Source organism: Schistocerca gregaria, chromosome 5, assembly GCF_023897955.1.
Source record: "Schistocerca gregaria isolate iqSchGreg1 chromosome 5, iqSchGreg1.2, whole genome shotgun sequence".
NCBI lineage: Eukaryota > Metazoa > Arthropoda > Insecta > Orthoptera > Acrididae > Schistocerca > Schistocerca gregaria.
In genome coordinates, this window is record NC_064924.1 from 349,420,742 (window position 1) to 349,448,415 (window position 27,674).

Genomic DNA, 27,674 nt, shown 5'->3' on the forward strand with positions numbered 1-27,674 from the left:
GACTATCGCAGTAAATGCAGATACTAGATTACGACTTTACGAGCTATTGCTATTGCAAATGCAATATAGGTGTTCTATGTTTACGTCTAACGAGTGCGTCAGTGGCTCAGTGCGCGACTGAAGAAGCGTTGTGTATTGCATGCTCGTGTAGCTGTTGCGCATGTGTCAAGTGGTTTGCTAAACGAAAACTTTTTACTTTTAAGGAATGAATCTCAGCGTTGGAAATATTATATCACTAGACTGGCACAGCTCGGCAGAAGGAGAGACAATGCTTCAACATTTTTACAACCCGCAAACCACGGGCAGGAAAACATTTGGTAATAATTTTGGTTACCGCACCTGTCTAGTGAATGAATCATACGCGTATTATTATTATTACAATGCTATTTCCGAAGAACTCTTAATTTAGAATAGAAGCTTGCGAATTGCGTTCTTGCTTGTAAATTATACCAAACCTTATTAAGTAGCGGTCAGGACTCGTATAACGGAGTGATTATGCTTTTTTTTTTTTTTTTTTTTTTTTTTTTTTTTTTTTTTTTTTTTTTAAATCAAGATAATGGTATGCACATGAATAAAAGAGTAAAATGATTGTCAGTAAATTAATTAAAAATGAAATCGGACAAAAGTTTACACCAGGTGTCGTAAATAAGTGCGTTGTCTTGGAATGGCAAAACCCTCCAAACAGCATCTGCCACACAAACAGCCACTGTAAGCAAGCCAGGAAAATTGTAAACTTTGCTAGACAACCTGTAATCCCGAAACCAGCTGTAGAAACTCGACCCTAATATCATACAGAGGAATTTACACAGCCTTAAGAACAAACAATCCAGTAGAGTGACAACTACAGCCAGTGTTTACCAATCCAAACTTACATTCAAATTAATTCAACAGAACTTTCAAAGTGTCAGAAATAAGCCCACTGAATTGGATATAACTGTAGGGATTGATAATGCTGATGTTTTTGTTAAAATGAACATTCATACTCAGATTAACTTATTATTGTATGTCAGCCACTTTTTGATCTTCTGCTCTGCCTTCAGCAGAAAAGTGCGGACACAGTGAACACTGCAATAAAAATGGTTGTATTAACATAATACAAACTTAAGATATAAACATTGACTTGCTGTCTATTGACGCTGGGTCGAAATAAGTAGTGATACTACTAGATCAATTTAACCTTATCCACTACAGATGGTCTTGCATTGACAATGTCTATCATTTTGTGTGCAGTGCATCAGTTGTGAGGCTTGCCATTTCCGATCATGATGCTGTACAGGTACTGATAGAAGCTGAAAATCTCCATCCCAGTAACAAAAACAGACAATATGTGACAAAAAGAACCGTTCATGATGGCAGACATAAAGATCGCAACAGTATGCTACAAAGTTTACTATGGTGTGAAAAGAACTGCATTACTTTCAGTGAATTTGCATCAGCTTTATATTATTGCTTCTATGTCTCATGTCAAGAAATGATCTTGCCAGTAAATATTGGCAAAAAATAATCAAAGTAATGATTGCTAAGTCATGGAGTGTAAACGGCAAGAAAAGAAATCAGACGTTTCCAATGTGCAATGCTAGAGAATAGCAATGATAATAGTCTAAAGGTGGAATGTAAGAACTATCATGAGTATTACAAAGATTTGCCATTAGAATGTAAAAGTAAATATGTACCCAAATTGTTAGGGAACTCTACTAACAGAAGCTTAGCTGTTTCGAGAGTAATAAATAACTTTTTGAACTATGGGAACAAATTGACTTTTGATCTTACCATAAACAACAGAGTATTGTCAGAAGCCAATATTGGGTTGCATGTTTTTAATGAGTACTTTTCTTCTGTTGGAAAATCCATCAGTGAACATTTCAAAAATCTCCTATATAGATACAAGGGCATCCTAGTCAAACAAAGCTTATATTTGGCCGCAACTACTAGCAAGGAATTAAAAAACACAGGTAAATAAAAAATCAGCAGGCTATGATGAATTGTTTGTTGACACATTAAAAAGGTGCACATGTAATATATCTGATGCTGTGGCCACAGCAGCAAATTTGATGTAACTGCATCAGGTAGTTACCCGGGTAGACTAAAGATAGCACAAGTACCCCAATTAACAAGAAAGGTGATAAATTTAGAATTGAAAACTACAGCCCCATCTCAGTCTCATCTGCATTTACTAAGTTAGTTTGAAAAGTTATGTTTACAATAATTGTGAAATGTGTTTTATTCATCTCATGGCGTATGTTTGCAATCCATTTGGTTTGCTTACAGGGGACATGTCAAAAATTTATCATACAGTTACAATGATTTTCACATTAACTGCCATTTTTTTTAATTTTCTGATAAATTCTGTTTTTTTGTGTAAGAGATTTGAACCTGACATGACACTTTTATGTACATAATACAGTTTTCAAAAGTATAGTAGCTTTTTTTCCCCTTCCAGAAAGCCCCAAATGGGGATCATGGCAGATGACATGGAAAAAAAGGGATAATTGGAAACAAATTTTATTTGCGATAATATTTTACAGTTCTGTTTATTTGTAATTATTTGGACATAAATAAAAGTAACATTTCATATGAACTCATTTTTTACATTTGTGTAGGTAGAAAACTTATTGATGCCACTGATCCATACACCCCTGCGGACCTGGGGGCTAGAATAGGCCTGAAGTATTCCTGCCTGTCGTAAGAGGCTACTAAAAGGAGTCTCACACATTTTGGCCTTTATGTGATGGTCCCATGTAGCATTTGACCTCCATTTTTCAAAATTTTCCTGAAGAGCGAGCCAGTTGGAGAAGGGTGCCTTACATGGTGCATCATGTCCATCGTGCATTGAGGTCTTTAGCCCACTTTCTCGTCAAGGCATTGCAGTCACGCTTATCTTCCATCTCTCGGGCGAGGACACCTTCCTGGGTGTGTTTTCTTCCATCTGCTATGCAGTGTCATTTTCTGTGCCGACAATGACCATGGAATTCTTTGCACCTCATATCCAGCCCGATAGCCAGTCCTTTGTGGTGGGGCCGCCATGTACCCTGTTGGTTGTAGCCCCCTGATTACACAGGGATCACTCTATGGATGCCTGCACTATTAACTCCCCACGTATGCCAAGGAGTAGATGCCTGTCAGCCTGGGGCATCGGAACTTCTGGCAATGGCCATCATGCTAGGTGGCCTTTGCTGCAGCTGAGTGGCACCTGTGGGGAGGTCCCCTGGTCAAAGTGGGTGGCATCAGGGCGGATGACACGCCATGAAGCGTAGTACATCATCTCTTGCTGGTGGTCTGCTGCCAGCAGTCTCTAAGTGGGCAAAGTCTAACTGCAATGCTAAGAAATATGACCCCAAATTGTTTCCCTCCCTCGTCACACCATGGGAGGAAAGCCAGGCTAAGGATGGCAGTGAAGCTTATTCGCCCTGGTACCTCATATGTACGAGAGTTGGGGAATCTTTCATGTCCATGAGGCCTCAGTTTTTTGTGGAGCATTTGGAGAACAAGTTTGGGGAAGTGGAGGGCTTGTCCAAAATGTGCTCTGGGTCAGTTCTGATAAAAACAGCATCCTCTGCCCAGTCATGGGCATTGCTCGCTTGTGACAAGTGGGGGGGATGTTTCTGTTACCATCAAACCCCATAAGAGCTTAAATGTGGTCCAGGGTATTATATTGCACAGGGATCTCCTTTTATAGTTTGATGACGAGCTGCGCGCCAATTTAGAGCAGCGAGGTGTTCATTTCGTCCAGCGCGTCCATCAAGGTCTAAGGGATAATGAGGTTGCCACTCGTGCCTTCATCTTGGTCTTCGAGGATGACACATTGCCCGAGAAGGTCAAAGTGATAGTCTACGGCTCTGACATCAAGCCATATATACCTCCCCCAATGCAATGCTGGAAGTGCAGCCATATGTCTTCCTGCTGTACTTCCAGTGTCACATATCGAGATTGTGGACATCCATCACATTCCAGTACTCCATGTGCTCTGCCTCCCATCTGCGTCAAGTGCAGAGAGCATCATTCACCTTGCTCGCCAGAGTATGGGGTTTTACAGAAAGAGAGGAAAATCATGGCATATAAGACCCTGGACCGACTGACCTACACTGAGGCTAAGGGGAAATTTGAGTGCCTACATTCTGTGGCTATGAGCTTCTCCTATGCCGCTGCTATAACGGTTGTCGCCCCATCAGTTCCTTGCATTCCTGTCACCTCTAAGAACCAGAAGACTACACATGCCCCCTTGATGGTGGGAAGGGGGGGGGGGAGGCACTTCCCTCCCTGTTGCTCTCGCACCACCTAATTTGGGACCCCCCTTTCAACCACCTGGGATATCAGTCCCCTACTTCTGAGCTGGAGAAGCATAAGTCTTCTTTGGCTCCTCTTGCTAGGAAGTGGTCCCTTGGGTCACTCACTTCCCAGGTTTCTGCTAGAGGGAATGATGACTCCCACCAGTGACTGAAGAGCCCAAAAGCAGCCGGTCATAGGGCTTCATGCTCACCCTCAGTCCCGGAGACTGAATCAATGAAGGCCTCCCAGCCAGGGAAAACCAAGGAGCAGCAAGAGAATTCCAAAAAGAATGTCCCCAAGACTAAGGGAATTGTGGTGGCACCGACACCACCACTCCCTACAAGCTCTGTGTCTGCGAATGAGGTGGAGATGCTGGCGTCCGATGAAGACCTAGATCTCACTGGACCCTCAGGCACAATGGATATACACTGCTCAGGCAAAAAGTCTGTGGCAGCAGGTGACCCAGAGGCGTAAACTGCCTTATTGAATGTTCCATGCCTTCCCAGTCTAACGATGACGTCATCCTCCAGTCCAATTGTGGCGGTTTTCTCCACCGCCTGGCTGACCTATGGCGACTGTTAAGCCTTACACCTGCTTTCTCCATTGCCCTCCAGGAAACCTAGTTCCCAGCAGTGCGGGCCCCTGCCCTCACCGGCTATAAGGGATATTGCAGGAACCGTAGCAACTATAATAAAGTGTCAGATGGAGTTTACGTTTGTGTCCTTAACTCAGTCTTTAGTGAACCTGTGCCCCTTCGAACCCCTCTTGAAGTTGTGGCTGCCAGAGTAAGGACAACACAGGAAATAACTGTCTGCAATGTATATCTTCCTCCAGATGGTGCAGTATCCCTGAATGTATTAACTGCACTGATTGATCAACTCCCTAAACCTTTCCTACTTTTGGGAGATTTTAATGCCCATGATGAGGTGGCACCGAGCTTACTGGCCAAGGCAGAGATGTCGAAACTTTACTGTCTCACTTCGACCTCTGCCTCTTATGTACTGGGGCCGCCACACATTTCAGTGTGACTCATGGTAGTTACTCAGCCATCGATTTATCAATTTGCAGCCCAGGACTTCTCCCGTCTATCCACTGGAGAGCACATGAAGACCTGTGTCGTAGTGACCACTTCCCTATTTTCCTGCCACTGCCCCGGCATCAGGCCCACAGACACCTGCCCAGGTGGGCTTTAAACAAGGCGGACTAGGAAACTTCGACCTCAGCTGTCACCTTTGAATCTCCCCCAAATGGTAACATCAATGTGATGGTTGAGCAGGTGACTACAACAATCATTACTGTGGAAGCAAACATGACCCTCACTCTTTAGGGTGCCCCCGGTGAAAGGCAGTCCCTTGGTGGTCGCCGGAATTTGCTGAAGTGATTAAGGAGCACCTGTGAGCTCTAAAGCAGCATAAGCGGCACCCTACTCTGGGGCACCTCATAGCCTTTAAACAGCTCCGTGACCGCATTCGCCAACTTATCAAACAATGGAAGCAGGAGTGTTGGGAGAGATATGTCTTGATCATTGGGTGCCATACATCGCCTTCCCAAGTCTGGGCTAAGATCAAACGTGCTTTCAGGTACCAGACCCCAATAGGTGTTCCCAGTGTTAATGTAAAACGGGATGTTTTCTACCGACGCAAACGCAATTGCTGAGCACTATGCTCGAGCCTCTGTGTCTGAGAATTACCCCCCGGCGTTTCACACTCTCAAACGGTGGCTGGAAGAGGAAGTCCTCTCGTTCACTACATGCCACAATGAATCCTGTAACACCCTATTTACAGAGTGGGAGCTCCTCAGTGCCCTTGCACAAATACCCCGACACAGCTCCTGGGCCAAATCAGATCCACAGTCAGATGATTAAACATATGTCATCTGACTACAAGCAACATCTCCATGTGATCTTCAATCGGATCCAGTGTGATGGCGTCTTTCCATCACAATGGCAGGAGAGCACCATCATTCTGGTCCTCAAACCATAAAAACCCGCTTAATGTGGACAGCCATTGGCCCATCAGCCTCACCAACGTTCTTTGTAAGATGCTGGAACATACAGTATGTCAGTTGTTGGGTTGGGTCCTGAAGTCAAGTGGCCTACTAGCTCCATGTCAGGGCGGCTTCCACCAAGGTCGCTCTACCACTGATAATCTTGTGTCTCTCGAATCTGCCATCTGAACAGCCTTTTCCAGATGCCAACAACTGGTTGCGGGTTTTTTTGATTTACGAAAAGCGTATGACACAACCTGACATCATATCCTTCCCACATTATACGAGTGGGGTCTCCAAGGCCCACTCCTGTCTTTTATCCAAAATTTCCTGTCGTTTCGTACTTTCCATGTCCAAGTTGGTGCCTCCCATAGTTCACCCCATATATAGGAGAAATGGGGTCCCACAGGGCCCTGTATTGAGTGTATCTCTATTTTTAGTGGCTATTAATGGTCTAGCAGCAGCTGTAGGACTGTCCGTCTCACCTTCTCTGCATGCAGACGACTTCTGCATTTTGCACTGCTCCACCAGTACTGGTGTTGCTGAGTGGTGCCTACTACAGAGAGCCATCCACAAGGCGCAATTATGGGCTCTAGCCCACAGCTTCCAGTTTTCAGCCGCAAAGTTGTGTGTTATGCACTTCTGTCGGTATCATACCGTTCGTCCAAAACCAGAACTTAATGACAATCCACTCACTGTAGTGGAGACATATTGATTCTTAGGACTGGTTTTTGACGCCCGATTAACTTGGCTTCTTCACCTTTGTCAGCTTAAGCGGAAGTGGTGGCAGCAGCTCAATGCCCTTTGCTGCCTGAGCAACACCAACTGGGGTGCAGATCACTCTACACTGCTGCGGCTCTACAGAGCCCTTGTGTTCAATCCTGCCTCAACTATGGGAGGCTGGTTCTTGGTTCGGCGGCAACCTCAGTGTTGCGTTTACTCGACCCAGCACACCATTGTGGCCTTTGCCTAGCGACAGGAGCTTTTAGGATGAGCCTGGTGACTATTGTCCTTTTGGAGGCCGTAGTCCCTCCAATGCAGGTTACGTGTGCACAGCTGCTGGCCAATTACGTTGCACGCGTTTGTAGTTCTCTTGAGCATCCGAATCACCGTGTCCTTATATCACCCACTGCAGTTCATCTCCTCCATTGGCAACCCGGGTCTGGGCTTCCAATTGCAGTTCGTATCTGATCCCTTCTTTTCGAACTGGAGTCCTTGCCTTTATCAACTATACTTGAAGTTCAAACACGTACACCTCCATTGTGTACATCTAGACCATGGTTTTGCCTGGACCTTTCACGTGGCCCTAAGGACTCGGTTAACCCCACGGCTCTCCACTGCCACTTCCTCTCGATTCTTGACATGTACTGAGCCCGCGAAGTGGTTTACACTGATAGCTCGATAGCTGATGCTAACGTCGGCTTCGCTTATGTCCATGGAGGACATATTGAACAGCTTTCCTTGCCCACTGATTGCAGTATTTTCACTGTTGGGCTGGTGGCTATATCTCGTGCTCTTGTGCACATCCACTCGTGCCTTGAGGAGTCATTTCTTCTGTGTACTTACTCCTTGAGTAGCCTACAAGCTATCGACCAGTGCTACACTTGTAATCCTTTGGTAGTGACCATCCAGGAGTTCATCTATGCCCTGGAATGGTCCAGTCATTCAGTGGTGTTTGTCTGGACCTCAGGTCACGTTGGAATCCCAGGCAATGAAATTTTGGAGTCCCCGGCAATGAAATTGCTGACAGGTTGGCCAGACTGACTATGCGGAAACCGCTTATGGAGATCGGCTTCTCTACAACTGACCTGCATTCAGTACTACACCGCAAGGTTTTGTGGCTTTGGGAGACAAAATGGCATAATGTCAGCATGCACAACAAACTGCGTGCCATTAAGGAGATGAAGAATGTGTGGCAGTCCTCCATGCTGGCCTCTTGCAGGGACACTGTGGTTCTCTGCCAGCTCCGCATTGGCCATGCTTGGATGACACACGGCTACCTCCTGCGTCATGATGTCCCACCTCAGTGTCGGTGCAGTGCCCGGCTGACAGTGGTCCACATCGTGGTGAGCTCTTCTCCTTTGGCTGTCCTGCAACGGACTCTTCAGTTACCGGACTCATTGCCATTAATTGTAGCTGACAATGCCCCATTGTCTAATTTAGTTTTACGTTTGTATGTGATGGAGGGTTTTATTGTTCTATATAAGTTTTAGCGCATGTCCTTTGTCCCTTTGTGTTCTCCACTCTAATGCTTTTAGGGTGGATGTTTTGATGTGTTGCAGAGTGGCTGGCTTTTCCTTTTTATTCTCGTGTTCAGCCAGTCATGGTCATCTGTTCTCTTGTTTTTATCCCATTTACCTGTTTCTTGCTTCTCTCTGGGGTTTTCTTTTCATGTTTTGTCCATAGTAGTATTGGTTGTCCTTTTGTTGTTCTTCTGGTTCTTCCTTTCTCCTGTTAATGTGCTGTACGTCTCCCCCCCCCCCCCCCCTCCTTGTGTAATTATTTCACTGGCAACAAGGGACCCAGCCACCAACCAACCACTGTTCCACACAGTCCATATGTAAGCCTCCATTACATTTTCTACATTGTTTTCTTACGTTCCTCTTGCATATCACACATTTCCTTTGTTTTCCTCTGCAGTTTCATTCTAGATAATGTCCCTGTGTGTGTGTGTGTGTGTGTGTGTGTGTGTGTGTGTGTGTGTGTGTGTGTGTGTGTAGGTAGCCTCTGCCTCTAAAATCTAAAAAGGATATATTGCTGTTAGCATGACAGTACAATACATAAGCATTCACTACTGCAGTATCAATTATGTTTGTGAATATTGAAAAATACCATTTCCTTCCACATATTTTTATTCTATATTTATTTATATACCAGTCAAGTTCATCCATTCCACACATGAATTTATTGTAGAGATGTATATGCAGAGAGGCTGGGGTATTTTGATATCTTTTTTCTCCAATGTGGACCATCTATTTACTTTCTTCTGTGGATATATTCCTTGATGGTTTAACAAGACTCTGACTAATTTATTATCTTTCCAGACAGCACAGAGTATTTTGTTTTTGACATCAAATCTGTAATCCATAGCTCCACAAGGTTCCTCTCTGAATTTATTATCTGACTAGAGAGGGCATTTATTTATCCGGTTTGATCGAACTGTTCCTGTTGCTGCTACATTTTGGTCTGTTGTAGTTTTCATTAGATCAAAACTAGTGAAAAATTATCTAAAAAGAAAATGTGGCTAGAGTGATTGTTCACCATAGATATTTTGCTTATTATAACTGATGCACCCAAACCTTGCACCTCATTGGCATCGTTCCTTTTCCCAGTGTACAAATCTGTATGAAAGTAGTATCCTGTTTCTGCACCTGTTTGAAAACAAAGCGTATGGGTTTACCGTGAATAAATTTTTTGAAATGATGATGATGCCCATGATATCTGACCATCTACTGATCAATGATTATATTTTTTGGAAAAACACCAAATTTCATATAATTTTGATCCATTTTGTCAATGAAGGGGCATATCTTGAAATCTGCAGTTGCCAAATTATTATCTGTCAGTTTAGAATTGTCACTGAAGTGCAAATTTTCTTTATTTCTAAATGCCTGTTTCTGGAGAAACGTTTTCTGAAACTTCTAATGTTGAGTCTTCATCTTTGCACCAATACGTTTGCTCCTGAGGCAAAGAATGGTAACGTGTAAAAAGCCTACAAATTTTCAGAGGCAGTCTACTGAAAACGTAAAAGTTTGATTGCTGATTTTCCTTTGAGAGAAGTTACGTTTTCCATAGCTCCGTTTATATTGTTGTTATGCCCAAATGTCTTTTTGTAATCCGGCCGAACTTTTCACCAATCGGAAACTATTTTAACCATTTCAAAGTCGCACTTCTTTGACTATGTGGGCCATGAAGTACTAGGGTCTTATTTGGACAGAGGTTCTGTATAGGTATTGGCAACTGCAATTACACTTGAATGAATTTCCAGCCTACGAGGAACATCGTTAGGATAAGTGTCTTCCAAAATGTCATCATCAAATTCTTCAGCATTGGAATCACAATCCACATTGTCAGGGGGAAGTCCTACTACAATATCGTATCACACCATCATAATTATCTTTGGTGAGAAAGTTAGGATCATTTATCATATCTTCTACTTCAGCTAGTGTGAGGAACATTCTGTTTCCCATATGCAAAAAAAAAAAAAAAAAAAAAAAAAATACAATGATTGTGATTGTATGAAAGTACTTCGTATTGGCCACGATCCCCAAATGGGTATCGCATTAACACATGTAATAAAACAATATTTACTAATAACAAATGAACAAAGAAACATTTGTGATCTACTGTAACCTACAAATTTACAATATGATCGCATCATTTGATGGAACAATAAAAATAATACAAAAATAACACAATTGAAAATCTATTATATACATATTACATGACTTACCATCCGATTTATGGTGTATTCAACTTTACAAGAGAAACCAAATGCAATATTTTGTTTCCGCTCTGTCACTCACTCCAGTTAGACTGTTGTCAAATATTATAAGCTGATCAGCATTAAAACAAAGACACTGCTGCCAACTGATGGGACAAAAACTATCTGGTCCCCAAATGGGGATCATGGCAGTTAATGGGTTAATAAATAAAAGCACTGCAATATGTAATAACACTATAAGGATATTTCTTGGAATGTTCAACACATTGTATCCAGCTCAAATTTCCAGTTTGTCCTGCATGACTAGACTAAAGAGTAATGACGTTCTTGAGTCAACACAATCTAATATTTTAAAATCAGAATATAACCGCAACAGAGAACAAGGAGTGTTACTGGAGTGTTTTGTGATGTACAAAAACCATTTGATTGTGTTAATATCACAGTTTTACTTGATAAGTAGTGGAACCTGGGTATTAGAAGAGTTGGCTGTGACTTAATAAAAACATATATGAGCAACAGAAAATAAGTGTTTTGCTTAAAACAAACAGTGGATCTTTCAAATACAAAATTACTGACACCAAATATAGTGCACCTCAATGTCCCATCTTGGGACCACTTCCTTTCGTGATTTACGTTAATGATACACAGTGCTGTTTTGCTAACTCTAAAAGACTATTGTATGCAGACTGTATATCAATTGTATGCAAACATAAAAGCTTATGACAGTAGGGAGGTGCTGCGCAACAGTGTAACCAATGAAATAGCCAAGTATTTCAATGAAAGCCATCTAAATGTAAGTGCTTTGGAAACTCAAACATAGAGACAAATAGAATTTTATATGAATTTGAAATTATCCATGAGAAATGACATTGTGAAAAATGGACAAAATCCTTAGCAATCACATTCAGGACAATCTCAATTGGGACATGCATATAGATTCTTTAACCTGTAAACTGTCTGGAAACATTTTTGCTATAAATGTGGTTAGCAAATATTGGGCAGAAGCTAGACGTTACCCTACCAAAAAGTCTCTCAGCCTTCCCTGCTAACAAATTAAAAGAATTTAAATGAAAATGAGTTTTATTTCGTAAATGATTTCTTCATGAAAAGTGCTTTGTATATGTGTCAAACAAATAGTTTACTTAATGTAAAAGTGATGTAATGACAATACAAATATTTGTAACTCTGTTATTTCCATATTAACAAATGTAAAATTTATTATTACACACAGATCTTTAGTCTGTAATTTGTAAACCTGTGTACACAGAAGAATAATTTGTAGAATGTCGTGAAACTATTATTTCTAGGGATTGTACTATGTTGAATAAACATTGTTTGTTAGAACTGAAAGCAATTGTAAGACCACCCTCATATCTATTCACTACTATTCTATTATCACTATATTGTGATTCCTTAGCTCAATAAAATGCATTACTAATGTATCCTATAATGTGTAGTGAGGAAAATGATTTACTTAGTATTGTTCCAACACACCATTACACCACTTCAGTTCACCAACCATCAAATCTTATTGTGCCGTGTCCAATTACATAATACACCTTTTGTACACCCCATGCATGTTTTGTACAAGAATGATTAGAGGACCAATAAATAAAAAGAAGAAAAACTGACCTTTTGTGACTTCCGTGCAGTAGAATGGAAGAGCTTGAGATAGTGCTGCAGCTAAACTTCATTAAGCAATATGAGTAAATTTGTCATCCTCCTCAAAGATAAGCACAAATGGCCACAGGTTTGTTCGGCCTCTGGATGACTGTCACAGAGATGCTGAGAAACCCAAACTGAGAGATACCTGAAGACAACTACCGTCCCACGGCACCCACTTACATAGTTTAAAGGATATGTTTTAAGTAAGGAATGAGAAGATTGACTAATTAAATAGCTTACAGAGACATTCAGACAATCATTATTCCCATGCTTCACATGTGAATAGACTAGGAAGAAGCCCTATAAAAATGGTACAGTTGACCATACCATCTACCATGAACTTCATGGTGCTTAGCAGAATGTAGGTGTAGATCTACTAGTCAGTTTTCTTGACAGTCCAAAAACATTGTCAGCAACACACAGTTCCTTTATACTCTACATAAAACCATTGACAATGTTTGAACTGCACTACTGGCCCATTGTATTACCCACAAAAACTGAAGCCTCACAAATGGTGGAATAAAAGGATGGCACCCCCTCAGCTTTTGTGATAATAATGCCTGGTGGTTTGCAGAGAATGAATGTAGATTGGTCTTGGTCATTGAGGTATTGCTATATAACATTTTATTGAAAAGTTATTATAATCTTGTGAAGGTTTAATTAATGATAATTTTATACTGGTAACTCTCGGGCATGATGATAGGTGCTATTGTGGAAACTGTACCTTTCTTCCCCTATGATGCAGCTTTTAGCAGTCTTCAGATGCTGGCATGATTAGAAAGAATTTCTGTGACTAATCAATTTTTGATAGTAACTTGCTACAAGTGCAATGTGGAAGAAATTGGCATCTAGACACATGGAAAAGAAAAATAAGGACCCAGCTGTGCAAGGCAGGAAATTCACCTACCTACAGGTACAGATATAGATAAGTGAATTGGGGCAAGTTGTTTGTGTCTGATTTGGCTTTGGCTACCCATTGGTACATTCGTACAAAATTCCTTCTGTAGATAGCGGTGTGTTAGCATACGAGTGCTGGTTTACATATTTTATGGAGCTGATAGCCTTATCTGTCTTGTTAAATTTGTTACCTGTATGTTTTCCAAGTAGCTTTATTAATGATGAAGTCACAGTAGGCCAAGACAGCTGAGAAAATCTCCGATTTCTTTGTACTCTCTGCCACGTCCTGTATCTATATGGAGGACCACAATAATGGTTTTCTCACTGACCTAATCTTGTTGTTCACTTCACCTATCTTTAATTGTGAAACACATCTGAGCAATGGAAGATTTCTAATACCAACAAAGAATCTTGTATATTCCTTGTTTCCTTATGCCAAGATCATATTTTATTGGAGCCAGCAATTATTATACTCATTCCAAGAAACAACAGACATTTGATTCATTGCTTCTTGAGGAGGCTGACAATTTTGAAAAAAACTGCCACTGTAACTACAAGAACACAATTGTTAGCTTTATCAGCTCATTTGGCAGTTCACTTTGTTTAATCTGTGTTAGTTGAAATCCAAAACAGACTTGCTTCAAAGCATTCTGAACAAATGCAAAGTTGAGGTGGCTACATTCTTCTGACAAGCTCTCAGATTCTCAAATAGTTCACACACTACGAATAAGTGTCCATAATACTGCGACTCATTCAGATTAGTAGTCATAGCTTGTAGCCTTTAATTATGGGGGTATATTTGTTGGTGTGTAACGCATTCCATGATCCAGCAACACAAGCAGATTGTTAAACAAAAGAGCTGTCTGCCAGACAGAATAGCTAAGTTCACTCATATGCCAGAAGGCAGACAAGTTTTTAGGATGATTTCCATCTGATTTGTACTGTGCTCTTGGGTTAACACACAAACTGCAGAATATTATTACGTAAAATAATGTTGTGGCAGAAATGATTACCAAAATACAAAGGACAATTAAAACAAACAGGAAGATATATATATTCAGTAAACTAGATAATAAATGAGTAGTGTCACATCTCGGTGAGGAAATTGAAACTTTCAGCACAAGGCAGGGACATGTGGAGGAACTCAGGCTCAAGTTTAAAAGAATAGTTAACCACGCATTGGATAAATATGTACCTAGTAAAATGCTTCATAATGGGAGGGAATCTCCATGGTTTACAGTCACTGTAAAGAAACTTCGAAAGAAATATATATTCATTATTTAAACCATGAATGACACAGTTGCAGGCTTTCCCAAAACATCTAATATAACGAATGAAATTAAGAAAGAGAGGTTACTGCATAGCACTTGTAAAACAAAGCATAGGGCCACAGGTAGAGATATGCTGAATGAAATGTGTTTGGCTGTCAAGAGAGCAATGCATGATGCCTTCAGTGACTACTGTAGCAGAGTATTGTCAAGTGCTCTTTCACAGAATCCAAAGAAAATCTAGTTCTATGTAAAGACCATTAGTGGCAAAGTTAGTGTCCTGTTCCTCGTGAATGAGACAGGAACTGAAACTGAGATAGCAAAATGAAAGCTGAGATGCTTAACTCCATTTTCAAATGTTACTTTACAAATGAAATCCTATGAGAATTATCCCAACATACTCCTCGTACCACTGAAAAGATGACTGAAGTAAGTATTAGTGTCAGTGGTGTTAAGAACCAGCTGAAATCATTAAAATTGACCAAAGTTCTAGAGCCCGATGGAATCTGTCAGATTTTGCACTGAAATTGTGGCTGAGTTGCTCCTCTTCTAACTATTATCCATCAAACAAAAATCTGTGCCCAGTTCTTGGAAAAAGGCGCAGGTCACGCCTGTTTACAATAAGGGTACAAGAAGTGGTCCACAAAACTACCATCCAGTGTCCTTGACATCAGTTTTTTTTTTGTAGAATCTTAGAGCATATTCTGAGCTTAAACATAATGAAGTATCTTGAACAGAATGACCTCCTCAGTGCCAACCAGTATTTATTTCGAAAACATCGATCATGTGAACTTTTCTCACTAAAAGCTTTGGAACAAGGCAGTGAGGTAGTTGCTGTATTTCTTGATGCCTGAAAAGCATTTGACACAGTGCCACTCCTACGCTTATTGTCAAATGTTCAGTCACATGAGGAGTCAAGTGAAATTTGTGACTGGATTGAGAACTTTTTGTTGGGGTGGACACATCATGTTATCTTGGATGGAGAGTGGTCATCAGAGGTAGAAGTAACTTCTAGTGTGCCCCAGAGAAGTGTATAGGAACCCTTACTGTTCATGTTGTATATTAATGACCTTGCTGACAATATTAATAGTAAAATCAGGCTTTTTGCAGGTGATGCAGTTATCTATCTGAAAGAAGTTGCTAAACAGTCAGTCAGATCTTGATAAGATTTCACATTGAAGAAGATATTGTCAGCTTGCCTTAAATGTTCAGAAATGTAAAGATTTTCACTTCATGAAATGAAAAAAAAAGTAGTATGCTATGACTATAATATCAGTGAGTCACTGTTGGAATCATCCAAGTTGTACAAATACTTGTGTGTAATTTTGTAGGGATATGAAATGGAATGATCACACAGGTCCAGTTATGGGTAAAGCAGGTGGTAGACTTCGGTTTAAATCAATCTACAAAGGAGACTGCTTACAAATCAATTGTGTGACCGGTTCTAGAATATTGCCCAAGTCTGTGGGACTAGTACCAAATAGAACTAATGGGGGTATTGAATGTATACAGAGAAGGGCAGCACGAATGGTCGACCTTGGGAGAGAGAGTCACAGAGATACCAAAGGAAGTGAACTGGAAAACTCTTGAAGGTAGACATAAACTATCCTGAGAAAGTTTGTTAACAACGTTTCAAGAGTTAGCTTTGTATGATTTCCCTAAGAATATACTGAAACCCTCTATGTATCACTCACATAGGGGTCTTGAAGATAAGATTAGAATAATTATGCATGCACAGAGGCATTCAAATAATCATTCTTCCCATTCTCCATTCATGAATGGAACAGGGATACCCTAATAACTGGAACAGCGAGACGTTCCTTCTGCCATGCACCTCATGGTAGTTTGCAGAGTATAGATGTCAATGAAGATATACCCATAAGAGCTTTTTAATAATTAGATAATTCTCATGCGGAAATAAATGTTTGGTTACTTTCCCCTTTAACTCATATATGTTTCTGGCTTACAATATTTTCTCATTTTCAGGAATTCTTGAACGTCCAAGCATAGCATCAAATGTTGAGGAGGTGTCATACAAACTATTTGTTACTGGCAAAAGTGGAATTGGGAAAACTGCAACAGTTGCTCGTTTGGCAGGAAGCAGATGTCGCATACCTCATACCGAAACTCATGGCATACAGAAATCAAATATATTCTGGCCTGTTAAAATATGGGACAAAATCATATTGTTTAAACTACAAATTTGGGATGCAGGTGAAAATGCTATTAAGAAGTATGCACATATTTTTCCGGTATGTTGTTTATTGACTTTTTATTATTGGAACTAAGATTTCAATGAACTGAATATTTAAGATTCATGTCTCAGTTGAAACTGCAGGAGAGTTTATGCCTGCTGAGCAGCAGACTTCTCTCTCTCTCTCTCTCTCTCTCTCTCTCTCTCTCTCTCTCTCTCTCCCCCCCCCTTTCCGCCCTCGGGTTAGGTGCCTTTATTCTTTCCATTATATGAAAGCATAACATCACATTTTATTGTGGCCACAGTCTTGCCCACATAGCGAAGAATGAGAAAAATTATGGATTTGGAGAACAAATTGTTGCGACATCCACCTATATCACCAAATTTTGCTCCCATTCACTCCCACCTCCCCCTACAACAAAAGAAATTTGTGAGTCAAAAAGTTCTGAGTCTAGTGAAGAATTTATGGAAGTTGTATATGCGCATTCTTCCAGAAGTTCATTTCATGCATGGAAGGTCATGCTTGTATGGAGATAATGGAAAAAACTACGTACTGGATTGAATTTGACATGGGACTGATTGTGATGGATCAATCAGTAGAAATGAATATTAAACGTTCAGATGCTACCATTGCTATATATCATGGATAAGTAATGTTAAGATCCCATTGTAATGGATATCTGTACATCATCCAAGAATATGAATAGTGAAGCTTTAAAGCAGACTAAAGAACAACCTGTCGAAAAACTGACAGTAAAATACTATCCTGGATAAAGCGCAAGTGTTTTAGAGCACACAGTTCATCAGGTGTTGCTGCAAATAGTGTTCCACAACCATATGCATGGTCTAGTTGGCTGTACACTTATGTTAGTTTCATCTGTTTTGGACATACAAATCTCATAACTGAACACACACGAATATCATAACTAAACACTGGAGGACTGAAATTATTAACCTTCTCAGATGAATCACAGTTCCTCTAACACTGCTTTGCTGATTGTTTCAGAATATGCCCTCTCCCAGGACTACACATGTTTAATGTACATGCCACAGACTAGATTGTTGAGTACAGACAACATGACTTGGAAGCATTCACCCCTACTTTCCTGGGACTTGTAATGGGTTGAGCATGCTCTGTGAAAGCTGTTGGTATTTGACATGTGGACGAGGCAGAACTGGTTGCTGGACTGAGACCAAGAGCAGCATTGTTATAGCTTCATACTTGATCTCTGCACATGAAATGTGACGTTCCCAGGAGGGTCATTGGTTTACACAGAAAGATCAATATATGAGGAGTGTTCAATAAGCAATGCAATGCATTTGTTCCCCTAAAGGAGGCTTGTTTTATTTCCAATTCCAATACACCTTGCTACTCCCCACTCTTTTGGTTGCAAAACCCAAGTTTTCATCATAATTTCTGTTCATTGTGATGACCTTATGCCACATTTCTGGGAGGACCTGTATGCCCTAATCAATGTCAGAGCCAACATCATGCTGCATCAATAACCTCCTCAACATCCACTTACTGCTTCGTTGGGCCAAACAGATGGAAGTCAGAAGGTGTGAGATCTGGGCTGTTGGGTGGATGAGGAAGAACAGTGCAGTGAAGTTTTGTGATGTGCTCACAAGTGTGCAGATTTGTGTGAAGTCTTGCATTGTGGAGGAGAAGTAGTTCTTTTTCATTTTTGTGGCAATGAAAGCAGTGAATTTTCTTCAATTTGCTGAGGGTAGCACAATACTTCAGAGTTGTTCGTTGAACCGTGAGGGAAGATGTCAAACAGAATAACCCCTTCAGAATCCCAGAGGAATGTCCCTATGACTTTCAGCTGAGGGTGCAGCTTTCAACTTTTTCCTTGGAGGAGAGGTGGTGTGGTGTCACTCCATGGATTGCTGTTTAATTTCTGGTGTGAACTGATGAATCCATGTTTCATTGCCTATGTTGATGTTCGAAAAAAATTGTCACCATTAGCATCATAATGTACAAGCAGTTCCGCACAGATGGTCCTTCGTTGCTCTTTATAGTCTTTGTTCAGCATTGAGGAACCCATTGGGTGCACATATTTTGAGTACTCCAACTGGTGGATGAGTGTGTCAGCTTTACCCACAGATACATCTAGTTGAGCAGCAAGGTGTTTTATTGTGAACCATCGTAAGGTATAAATATTCCCTGAATGCTGCTATTTGGCGACCACATACATGAGCTCAGGCGGGAATAGATAGTAGTGGATAGGTGCAAATTTGTCTAATACGAGGGTCAGTCAAAAAGTAATGCCTCCTATTTTTTTTTCTACGTTTAATTGTCAGGAAATTTAAATGCAATTACATAGGTTGAAAACCACAACATTGAGGATCATTTTGTCATTTTTCAATGTAATCTCCGCCCATCTCTACAGATTTGGTCCATCTTTGAACAAGGGCATGTATCCCAGCACGGTAAAAATCACAGCTCTGCTTCCTAAGCCATTGACGCACGGATGTTTTGACGGCCTCCTCATCTTCAAAATGAATCCCATGATGAGCTTCTTTTAGTGGCCCGAACAGATGGGAATCTGATGGTGCCAGGTCAGGGCTGTATGGGGGATGAGGCAAAACTTCCCATCCAATTTTGACAATCTCGTCAGAGGTGTGACAACTGGTGTGTGGTCTTGCATTGTCATGCAAAAGAAGAACATCTGCCATTGATTTTGTTGGGTGAACTCGCTGAAGACGTGCTTTAAGTTTTTTGAGGGTTGTGACGTATTGAACAGAATTTATTGTGCATCCCTACTCCAAAAAATCAACCAGAATCACACCCTCTGTATCCCAGAAAACTGTTGCCATAACTTTCCCTGCCGATCGCACAGTTTTGAATTTTTTCTTCCTCGGCGAGCTTGTGTGACGCCACTCCATTGACTGCCTCTTTGATTCGGGTTCAAAAAAATGCACCCATGTTTCGTCCCCGGTCACAATTTTTTTCAGAAACTCATCTCCTTCCAAACGGAAGCACTGCAAGTGTTGGGAGGCTATTGTTTTCCTTGCCTCTTTATTCTGATCGGTTAACATTCTTGGAACCCACCGTGCACAAACTTTTGAGTACCCCAATTGTTTAATAATCGTGATCACACTGCCTTTACTAAGAGAAATAATGCGACACACTTCATCTGCAGTCACCCGATAGTCACCACGAATGATGTCATCAACTTGCTGAATGTTGTGTGGAGTCACTGCACTCACCGGCCTGCCGCTCCGCTTTTCGTCAGTCAACGGTGTTTGCCCTTCAGCTTCCTTACAACGACGAACCCATCGTCTAACAGTGCTGACATCCACTGTCACAACACCATACACCTTCTTCAGTCTTTGATGAATGCGTATGGGCGTTTCACCTTCTGCATTCAAGAATTCAATCACACAACGCTGTCTCAAACGAACATCGATGTCGGCCATCTTACAAACTTCTGCTGTGCTGCCACCTGTTGACACAGAAAGTTACTACTGCAGTGGATTGCAGAAGAAGGTTTGAGGAATGGCGCCAAATTCAAATTTTTCACTTAACTTGATTTTTTTAAGTAGAAAAAAAATGGGAGGCATTACTTTTTGACCGACCCTCATACAAATTCCCAAACTTAGGGCTGGCAGCAGTTCTAATCACTGTTAGGCACAATGGTGGAACATTGTTCATTCCAGAGAGAACAGCTTTTATGTAAGCTATGTGGCTCAAGTAGATGGCAGAAAACTTTCTTGTGAATTCTTTGTTAAAAAGTGTTTGTATAGACAAAAACGTTGTTAATCACTTTTGGGGCTGGGTATGAGACTTGGACACATATAGCTCCTCAAAGGCAGACTGAATCATACACTAATTTTGTATGGATCATTCAAATGTAGAATATTTATCATTATTGAGCATAATGTTGACACACAAATAGCTCAGGCTATCAGGGAAGCTTCAGTGTCAGAAATAGAAACACACAAAAAGATCACCTTAGCACAAGTCAATGGGAAGAAGATTGGCTACAGTTGAAAATTGACAGGTTGCACATCCGAGCAATGCTGTTACCCCTTCCAGTGAAAAAGTTGAGGTGTGAAAATTTTGCTGCCCTTATGGATATGATATATCTTAATTACACATTCAGTCCTTCTATAGCAGGAGCATCCACTGTGTGTGGAAGTTTATATGTGCAGAGTTTTGTACATCAGATGTATATTTTTTGGAACAGAAAGGTGATTCTGTTTTGTCAGTTATTCTCTTATCATGCCTAATATCGTGATAAAGGCAGTACAAGTTTAAAATTTTGCCTTGTGTCTAAATTCTCATATCTTTTCAAGGTGGCTGACTCATTCTTTTTGGTTAGTGGCCAGTTGTTCAGGAGTTTCATTTTTTTATCTTAGTAATATATTTCACTATTGTTTCAGTGCTGCCAGTTTTAAGTATTGTATGCTAATCAGTGAGTTTAATAAAGTAACCATAGGAGAGAGGGAATCACATATACCTTCATGGAGAATATGTATTGGCATGTGTAAGAGTCACTGTGTGTGTGAAGAAGATTCTACAAGATCTTTGGTAATCAATTTTATGCAGTATCCGAAATAATTGCTTTCACAGAATTAAATGATTTTTTTTAGCTTAAACAATGGAAAATCCATGATGGAATGTAACATTATTATGAAAAGGATAGTTGCAACCCACCATATAGTGGAGATGCTGAGTCACAGGTGGGCACAACAAAAAGACTGCCAGAAAGTGAGCTTATGGCCAACAAAGCGCCTTTATCACACACACACACACACACACACACACACACACACACACACACACACACACACAACTTGCACTTGCATGGCCACAGTCTTGGTGGTGTGCGCACATGACTCTCTCTCTCTCTCTCTCTCTCTCTCTCTCTCTCTCTCTCTCTCTCTCTCTCTCTCTCTCCTCCCCGTGTCTGTGTGTGTGTGTGTTTTGTCTCATTTTGTGGGCCTAAATCTCATTTTTTGTGCCGTCTGCGACTCGGCTTCTCTGCTATGTGGTGAGTAGCAACTATCCTTTTCATATTATTGTTTGTTTTTTATTTTATTTTAGTTATCTTACCATAGAAGATTACTTCATAGGGCAGTACTGAGTGAAAGTATGCTACCAATCCACCTACAGGTAACACAATAATAGTTTTCTAAATGCAAAGTGGGCAGAACTAAGCTTTTTGGCTAACCGGTGAATTTGCTAATGCTACCTCAGTTTGTTATCCATCTGGATGTATAGGGAGCCTCATCATGTGTGTACCAGTTGATCTCTAGTTCCTGTACCTGTATGTCTGTATGCGAGTTATATTTGTTTTTAAGATTAAAGACAGAGTTGTTTGCTTTGTTCTGGTGTTAGCTGTTTCGCTATTATCCTGTCTGTCTGATATTAATGCATTTGGGTCCTTTATCGGCATACTAGTTATAACTGACAAACATCACAGGTATATCATTTATGTACGCCATGTATTTTTAACAGTGTTATTCCTGTGTAACCTTTTTTTATATATATTCTGCTTTTCTTCTAGTGTTAGCGTATGATTCCATACATGCAAAACCAGACCCATTTAACACCATATTATTCCATAGGTTCCCTGTTATAATTGTATGGTTTACACATTTGGAAGCCTTGGTGAGATCACAGAAAATGGCAAAATGGTCATTTTTTGTTTAGTTCTATTAGAACCGAGTTTGTGAAATCATATTATGCTTTCTCAATAGAGAAGGCTTTATTGGCTTCTCAAAAAGGTGATTCAATATTCTGTTCTATGCTACCACCTCAAAAAATGTTGACACCAGGAGAAGTGGAGAGATGGATGTATAATTAGATGTTTTAATCACTATTAAACTCCATAATTGCAAAACATAACATACCAAGCAATCACTTGCATACCTGGCCATTTTGATTAAGTTTTCTGCTGTTTCCCTAAATCACTTCATGTAAATTCATGGGTGTTTTCCCCAAACAGGCCATGGCCAATTTCTTTCCTGGTTATCATCAATTTGAAAGCGTCACTGTAGTTATAATTATAATTATCTAAAATTTTATAAGATTTTAGACTTTTAACTTTTTTTTTACTTAGGTGTCACTGGCCCCAACAGGAACAAGAAACGGGTGGTATGTAATGAGCCAAGGAATACACTACTAAAGAGAGAAAAAATTTTTACACACTGCTTCTGTATGTTGTTCTAATTTCAAACTACAGAAGAAGCCTGATACAAAGCAGTTGTCTGAGGATGTGCTTTACTCCCTCGTAACAGCGTTAACTGCTGTGTATATAGAGTGACCCATGTAATGACGAACTACAAATGGATAGTTAGGAAGAGGTGTGCTAGTTCTGCAGGTTCACAGGAGAGCTCCTGTAAAGTTTGGAAAGTAGGAGACGAGGTACTGGCAGAAGTAAAGCTGTGAGGACGGGGCGTGAGTCGTGTTGAGTTGCTCAGCTGGTAGAGCACTTGCCCGCGAAAGGCAAAGGTTCCAAGTTCGAGTCTCGGTCCGGCACACAGTTTTAATCTGCCAGGAAGTTTCATATCAGTGCACACTCTGCTGCAGAGTGAAAATCTCATTCTATTGTGATGATGATATGTTTGCTTATGCTATGCAATTCTAAACACTATTGTGGTGTTTCACACAAATGATATAAATAGAAATATAGTTTCTATCTTTTTAGTACACTGCTCATATTTGTACAATTATTACTTGGGATTCCACAGCCATACGCAGTCTCTCACAATCATCTTTTCTTAATTCATTGTTGATAACACACCCACTACTGGAGGTGAAAATATGTCAGAGTAGTTAATTGTGATACAAAAATTCTCTCACTATTCAGGTTACTTCCTATTCCCTTTCAATCGGCCATTTCAGTTGCAGTTTCAGTTTCTCTTCTTATTTAGCTCTTCATTTCTCTTAGCTGCCAGAAAATATATCTTCAGGTATGTCTGTGAAACCCAAGCATGCATAGTTGAAGCTCACTGCTTGCAAAAGGCAAGTGTTCACATTCATCCTAAATGGGATTGTTGTTCAGGGAAAAGTTTGTAAGATGAAATAATTAAATGGCAAGTCTGCCTTTTAACATGAAGTAACCATGTTGTGTCACTGTGCAAAAGTGTAACATTGATGCTAGTATGCTCTGTCTAGTTGGTGAACTGTTACACCAGATTTGGCACTTGAAATTTCAGGCATGTAGGGATAAAGCAGATGCCATTATATACATTTTTTCCTTTACGGATCCAAACAGTTTGGCTGAGCTTCCACAGCAGATGGCCAGAACTGCTTCGCAGGGGGAAAATCCTGCATGTATTGCAATTGGTACAAGGTTAGTGAACTAATTTTATTGTACACATAAGCAAATTGCACTTTTTGCTGTATCGTTTATAGCCCAAGAATTGTATGAAAAGTTGTACAGTAACAGCATTTGTGGGTTGTGTTGTAGGTACAGTGTACAAGAAAGAGGTGAAACGTTAAGTACTGAAATAAAAGACTTTGAACAGAAGTGGCAAGTACCTGTACTTCGAATTGATAACAGATGGGCAGGTGATCGAGGTGAGGTTCATGAGGTTGCACCCATATTGAACATAATCTGTGAGAGGCTATGGGTCAGAGATCAAGAATATTTATTGAAACAGGGTCTTTCTAAATAGCAAAGATTTTTTTCAAATAAGTGTGGCTAGTGAATAAAAAAGCGAGAACAAAACTGTGCAGCTATTTTCTTCAAATCGCATATCATCAGTGAATATAGTATCGTCAGTGGGTGTTGTGCCTTCAGAAAACATAAACTGAGTGGATTTCTGTTCACTGGAAGGTGCATGTTTGAACTATTTCAGACTGCCAGGATAACTTCAACAAGACTTTCAGCCTATTTGTGCCATAATGCTCTTTCCTTTTTGATTTGATAATTAGTAATCTGTCTATAATCTTCAACATTCTTCTGTAATGTGATGTTTCAAAAACTTGCATTCTCTTCTTGTCTGTATAGTTTATTGTGAATGTTTCACTTTCATATAAACTGTGATGTATAAAAATACTTTCAGAAAAATATTTTTCTTCTTCATAGATGTCTCTCTCTCTCTCTCTCTCTCTCTCTCTCTCTCTCTCTCTCTCTCTCTCTCTCTCTCTCCTTTTTTTTCTTTTTAAAAAAGCTAATTTCTTCACCTGAGCCACATTCCCTTACCATTGTTTTACTTTTTTATGTTCATCTTATAAACTGGTTGTGAGACTCCCTCCATTTCCATCAACTGATCTTTCAAGATGTTTGCCATCTCTGATAGAAATCCTAGTCAAAGCAAATCATAAAGCTTTGATTTCTTCTCTATGAAATTTAATTCCTTTATCAGTTTTCATTTTGGTTTCCTTTACTGGTTGCTGTATGCACAGATTGAACTAAATGAGGGATAAGCTATAACACTGTTTCCTTCTCTTCTCAACTACTGCTGCCGTAAAATACCAATCTGCTGTTGTAACTGTAGTCTGATTTTTATACAAGTTGTAGATAACCAGTCACTACCTGTATTATATCCCTATAACTGCCAATTTTTACAGAATTTGCTTAACATTGTCAAAGATTTTTCTAGATCTAAAATTACAGTATATAGAAATAGATTTTGTCTTTCTTCACCCTGTCTTCTAAGATAACTCTTTCGTATTCCTGCATTTCTCCAGAACCAAAACTGATGTTCTTGAATTAACTATGACATACCACATTCATAGCTCAGTAACACTCACAAGTGTCATTGCCTACCTTCTTTGACATTGAAATTATTATGTTCTTTATGTCCAATCTTATATGTCCTTCTCTCCAGGGTGAGAAGTTTTGGTTCTCCCAAGTCTTTTAATAATTCTGAAGGAATGTAGTTTACTTTGGAGCCTTGTTTAGCCTTAAGTGTGTCAGTACTCTTCTAAGATATTTAATGCAGTAATGTATCTTCAGTTACGTCCTCTTCCCTTTCCATGATATTGTCTTCTAGTTTATTTTTTTATATAACTCTTCTATTTATCACTCTTATCTTGCAGCTTTCTCTCCTTTGCTTAATTCTGGCTTGATACGCATACAGCTGCTTTATTCTCCAGAGGTTTCTTTAATTTTCCTGTATGCAGCAACTATCTTTCATTCAGTCACACATGCTTCTAAAACTTTACATCTCTGCTCTAGCCATTCCTCCTTCATTGCTTTGATCATTCTGTCAATCTCAATGTCAGGTAATTTCTTCTGGGTCGAGCCCCACAACCTCAGTAAATTTGAAGGAGGACATTCTTCCACCAGGCTATGTTTTAAATTATTTCATTTGCTATACTAGTATTGGGCACTGACCATTCTGGACTGCATGTGTAGTAACTGAAGTGGATTCATCATCCTCATTTCCTCAAAAAATCAGTGCTATGCATACTTGTGCACAGCACAGTCATCATCTTGTTACGTGTACTATAAATGACACTGTATACTCTTGTTCACGTAACTGACACATGTTAATGACTGCAGTAATCAATGAAATTTAATATCACTTGTTTTATACTAGGATGTGTCCTTTCTTATCGTGTTTCATAGTTTTGCCTCTCACACTTACAATATTTCATTTCTCAAAACTTCCCATTCATCAGCAGTTGTTCTACCTTTCTGTGCTCTCTCTTAAACACTCATCAATCTCTTGTTGTTCCCACTTATGCAGATCACAACTCCTTAATAGCCTATCTGTTTGCAATTTCCTCATCTTCACTCTGCAAGTGATAATTGGTAATTATGAGCAGATTCTATGCCTGCTCCTGAAAAGTTTTGCAGTCTAATACTTTGTTCCTAAATCTCTCTCTTACCATTATATAATCGACATGAAACCTACCATTGTCTCCATGACTCTTTCGCTTATGTAACATTCATTGATGAATCTTACCCCAGGTTTTGCCATAAAGTTAAATAACAAAAATTAAACTTTTTTAAACTAACAACTATGGAATTTAATTTTGGTGCTGTGCTGCAGACATATATGTAAACCGAATATTGCTGTCACAGAATAGAGCAAATGGCATGTACATGGCATAGACTGTGGAGTATCTTGTCATTAAATGTTTGTGCAGCTTAAATACTTGTCAATATAGTTTTGTAGCTATTTAAAGTGTTTTGTGATTTAATGAAAGGAAGCATGTACGTGCAGTGATGTACAAGAACATATCACCCAAAAAAAAGTAACTACTTTTAAGAAAGAACAACATTATAAAATAACATATCAAAGCTCTTGTAAAAATGGTTATATGTGATTAACAAGCTCCCTAACTCACTAATAAGGGAAATGATTTCAACACCAAATTAATACTTCTTTTATGAACTATTTTAAATAAGATGCTATAGTAAATTTACATATAATGTAATAAATATGTAAGATAGTTACAACATTCATCAGTTGTTTCATGTAATACTTATTTTAAGTGTAAAATCTTAGAACTGAAGACTTGGTTCTTCATTTGTCCCACAGCTGTAAAAACCGAATGGGGAAATTAAGATTTAAACTGTTCCCACCAAGCGGTTTCATGTGTTTCTTTTATGATTTTCTTGTACCAAGTAATTATTTAAAAGGCTTGTTTAGCCTTGAAATAAAAAATATACTGAATAAAGCTGTTCTGCAATTTGTTTGTCTTGTATCTATGAATCTACAACCCTACCAAAAGGCAGTTAAAAATCTGAATCTAGTAATAATTGTTTTGAGATTGACAACTTCATTTGAAACCCCTGTTTCTAAGACTGAAAAGAATGAATTTTATATTTTCTCAAAAATGTTGCACAATCATTCAAATTTTAGAATGGAAACTATTCAAAAATCCAATGTTACTGTTTTTTATCTCTCTACCCAAATGTGTATGCTTTAGATTTTAAAAAATCTGTTAGTTTTTTTCTGTAATGTAAACAAGAAGTCGGGGTCTTCAGGTGCGTATCTCTTGAAACTTTTTATTTAAATTATGTAACACTTACTTTCAGTT

The 27,674-nt window shown here is 39.6% G+C and overlaps 1 protein-coding gene across 1 annotated transcript; it reads left to right on the top strand.

The window, feature by feature from the left end:
• Window positions 1-27,327, top strand: LOC126273451 (ciliogenesis and planar polarity effector 2-like). The gene is made up of 4 exons (XM_049977006.1): window positions 1-317; window positions 16,513-16,778; window positions 23,891-24,027; window positions 24,145-27,327. Exons 1-4 carry the CDS (start codon window positions 206-208, stop codon window positions 24,350-24,352), a joined length of 723 nt encoding a protein of 240 aa, XP_049832963.1. The 5' UTR covers window positions 1-205; the 3' UTR covers window positions 24,353-27,327.
• The last annotated feature ends 347 nt before the right edge of the window (window positions 27,328-27,674 follow it).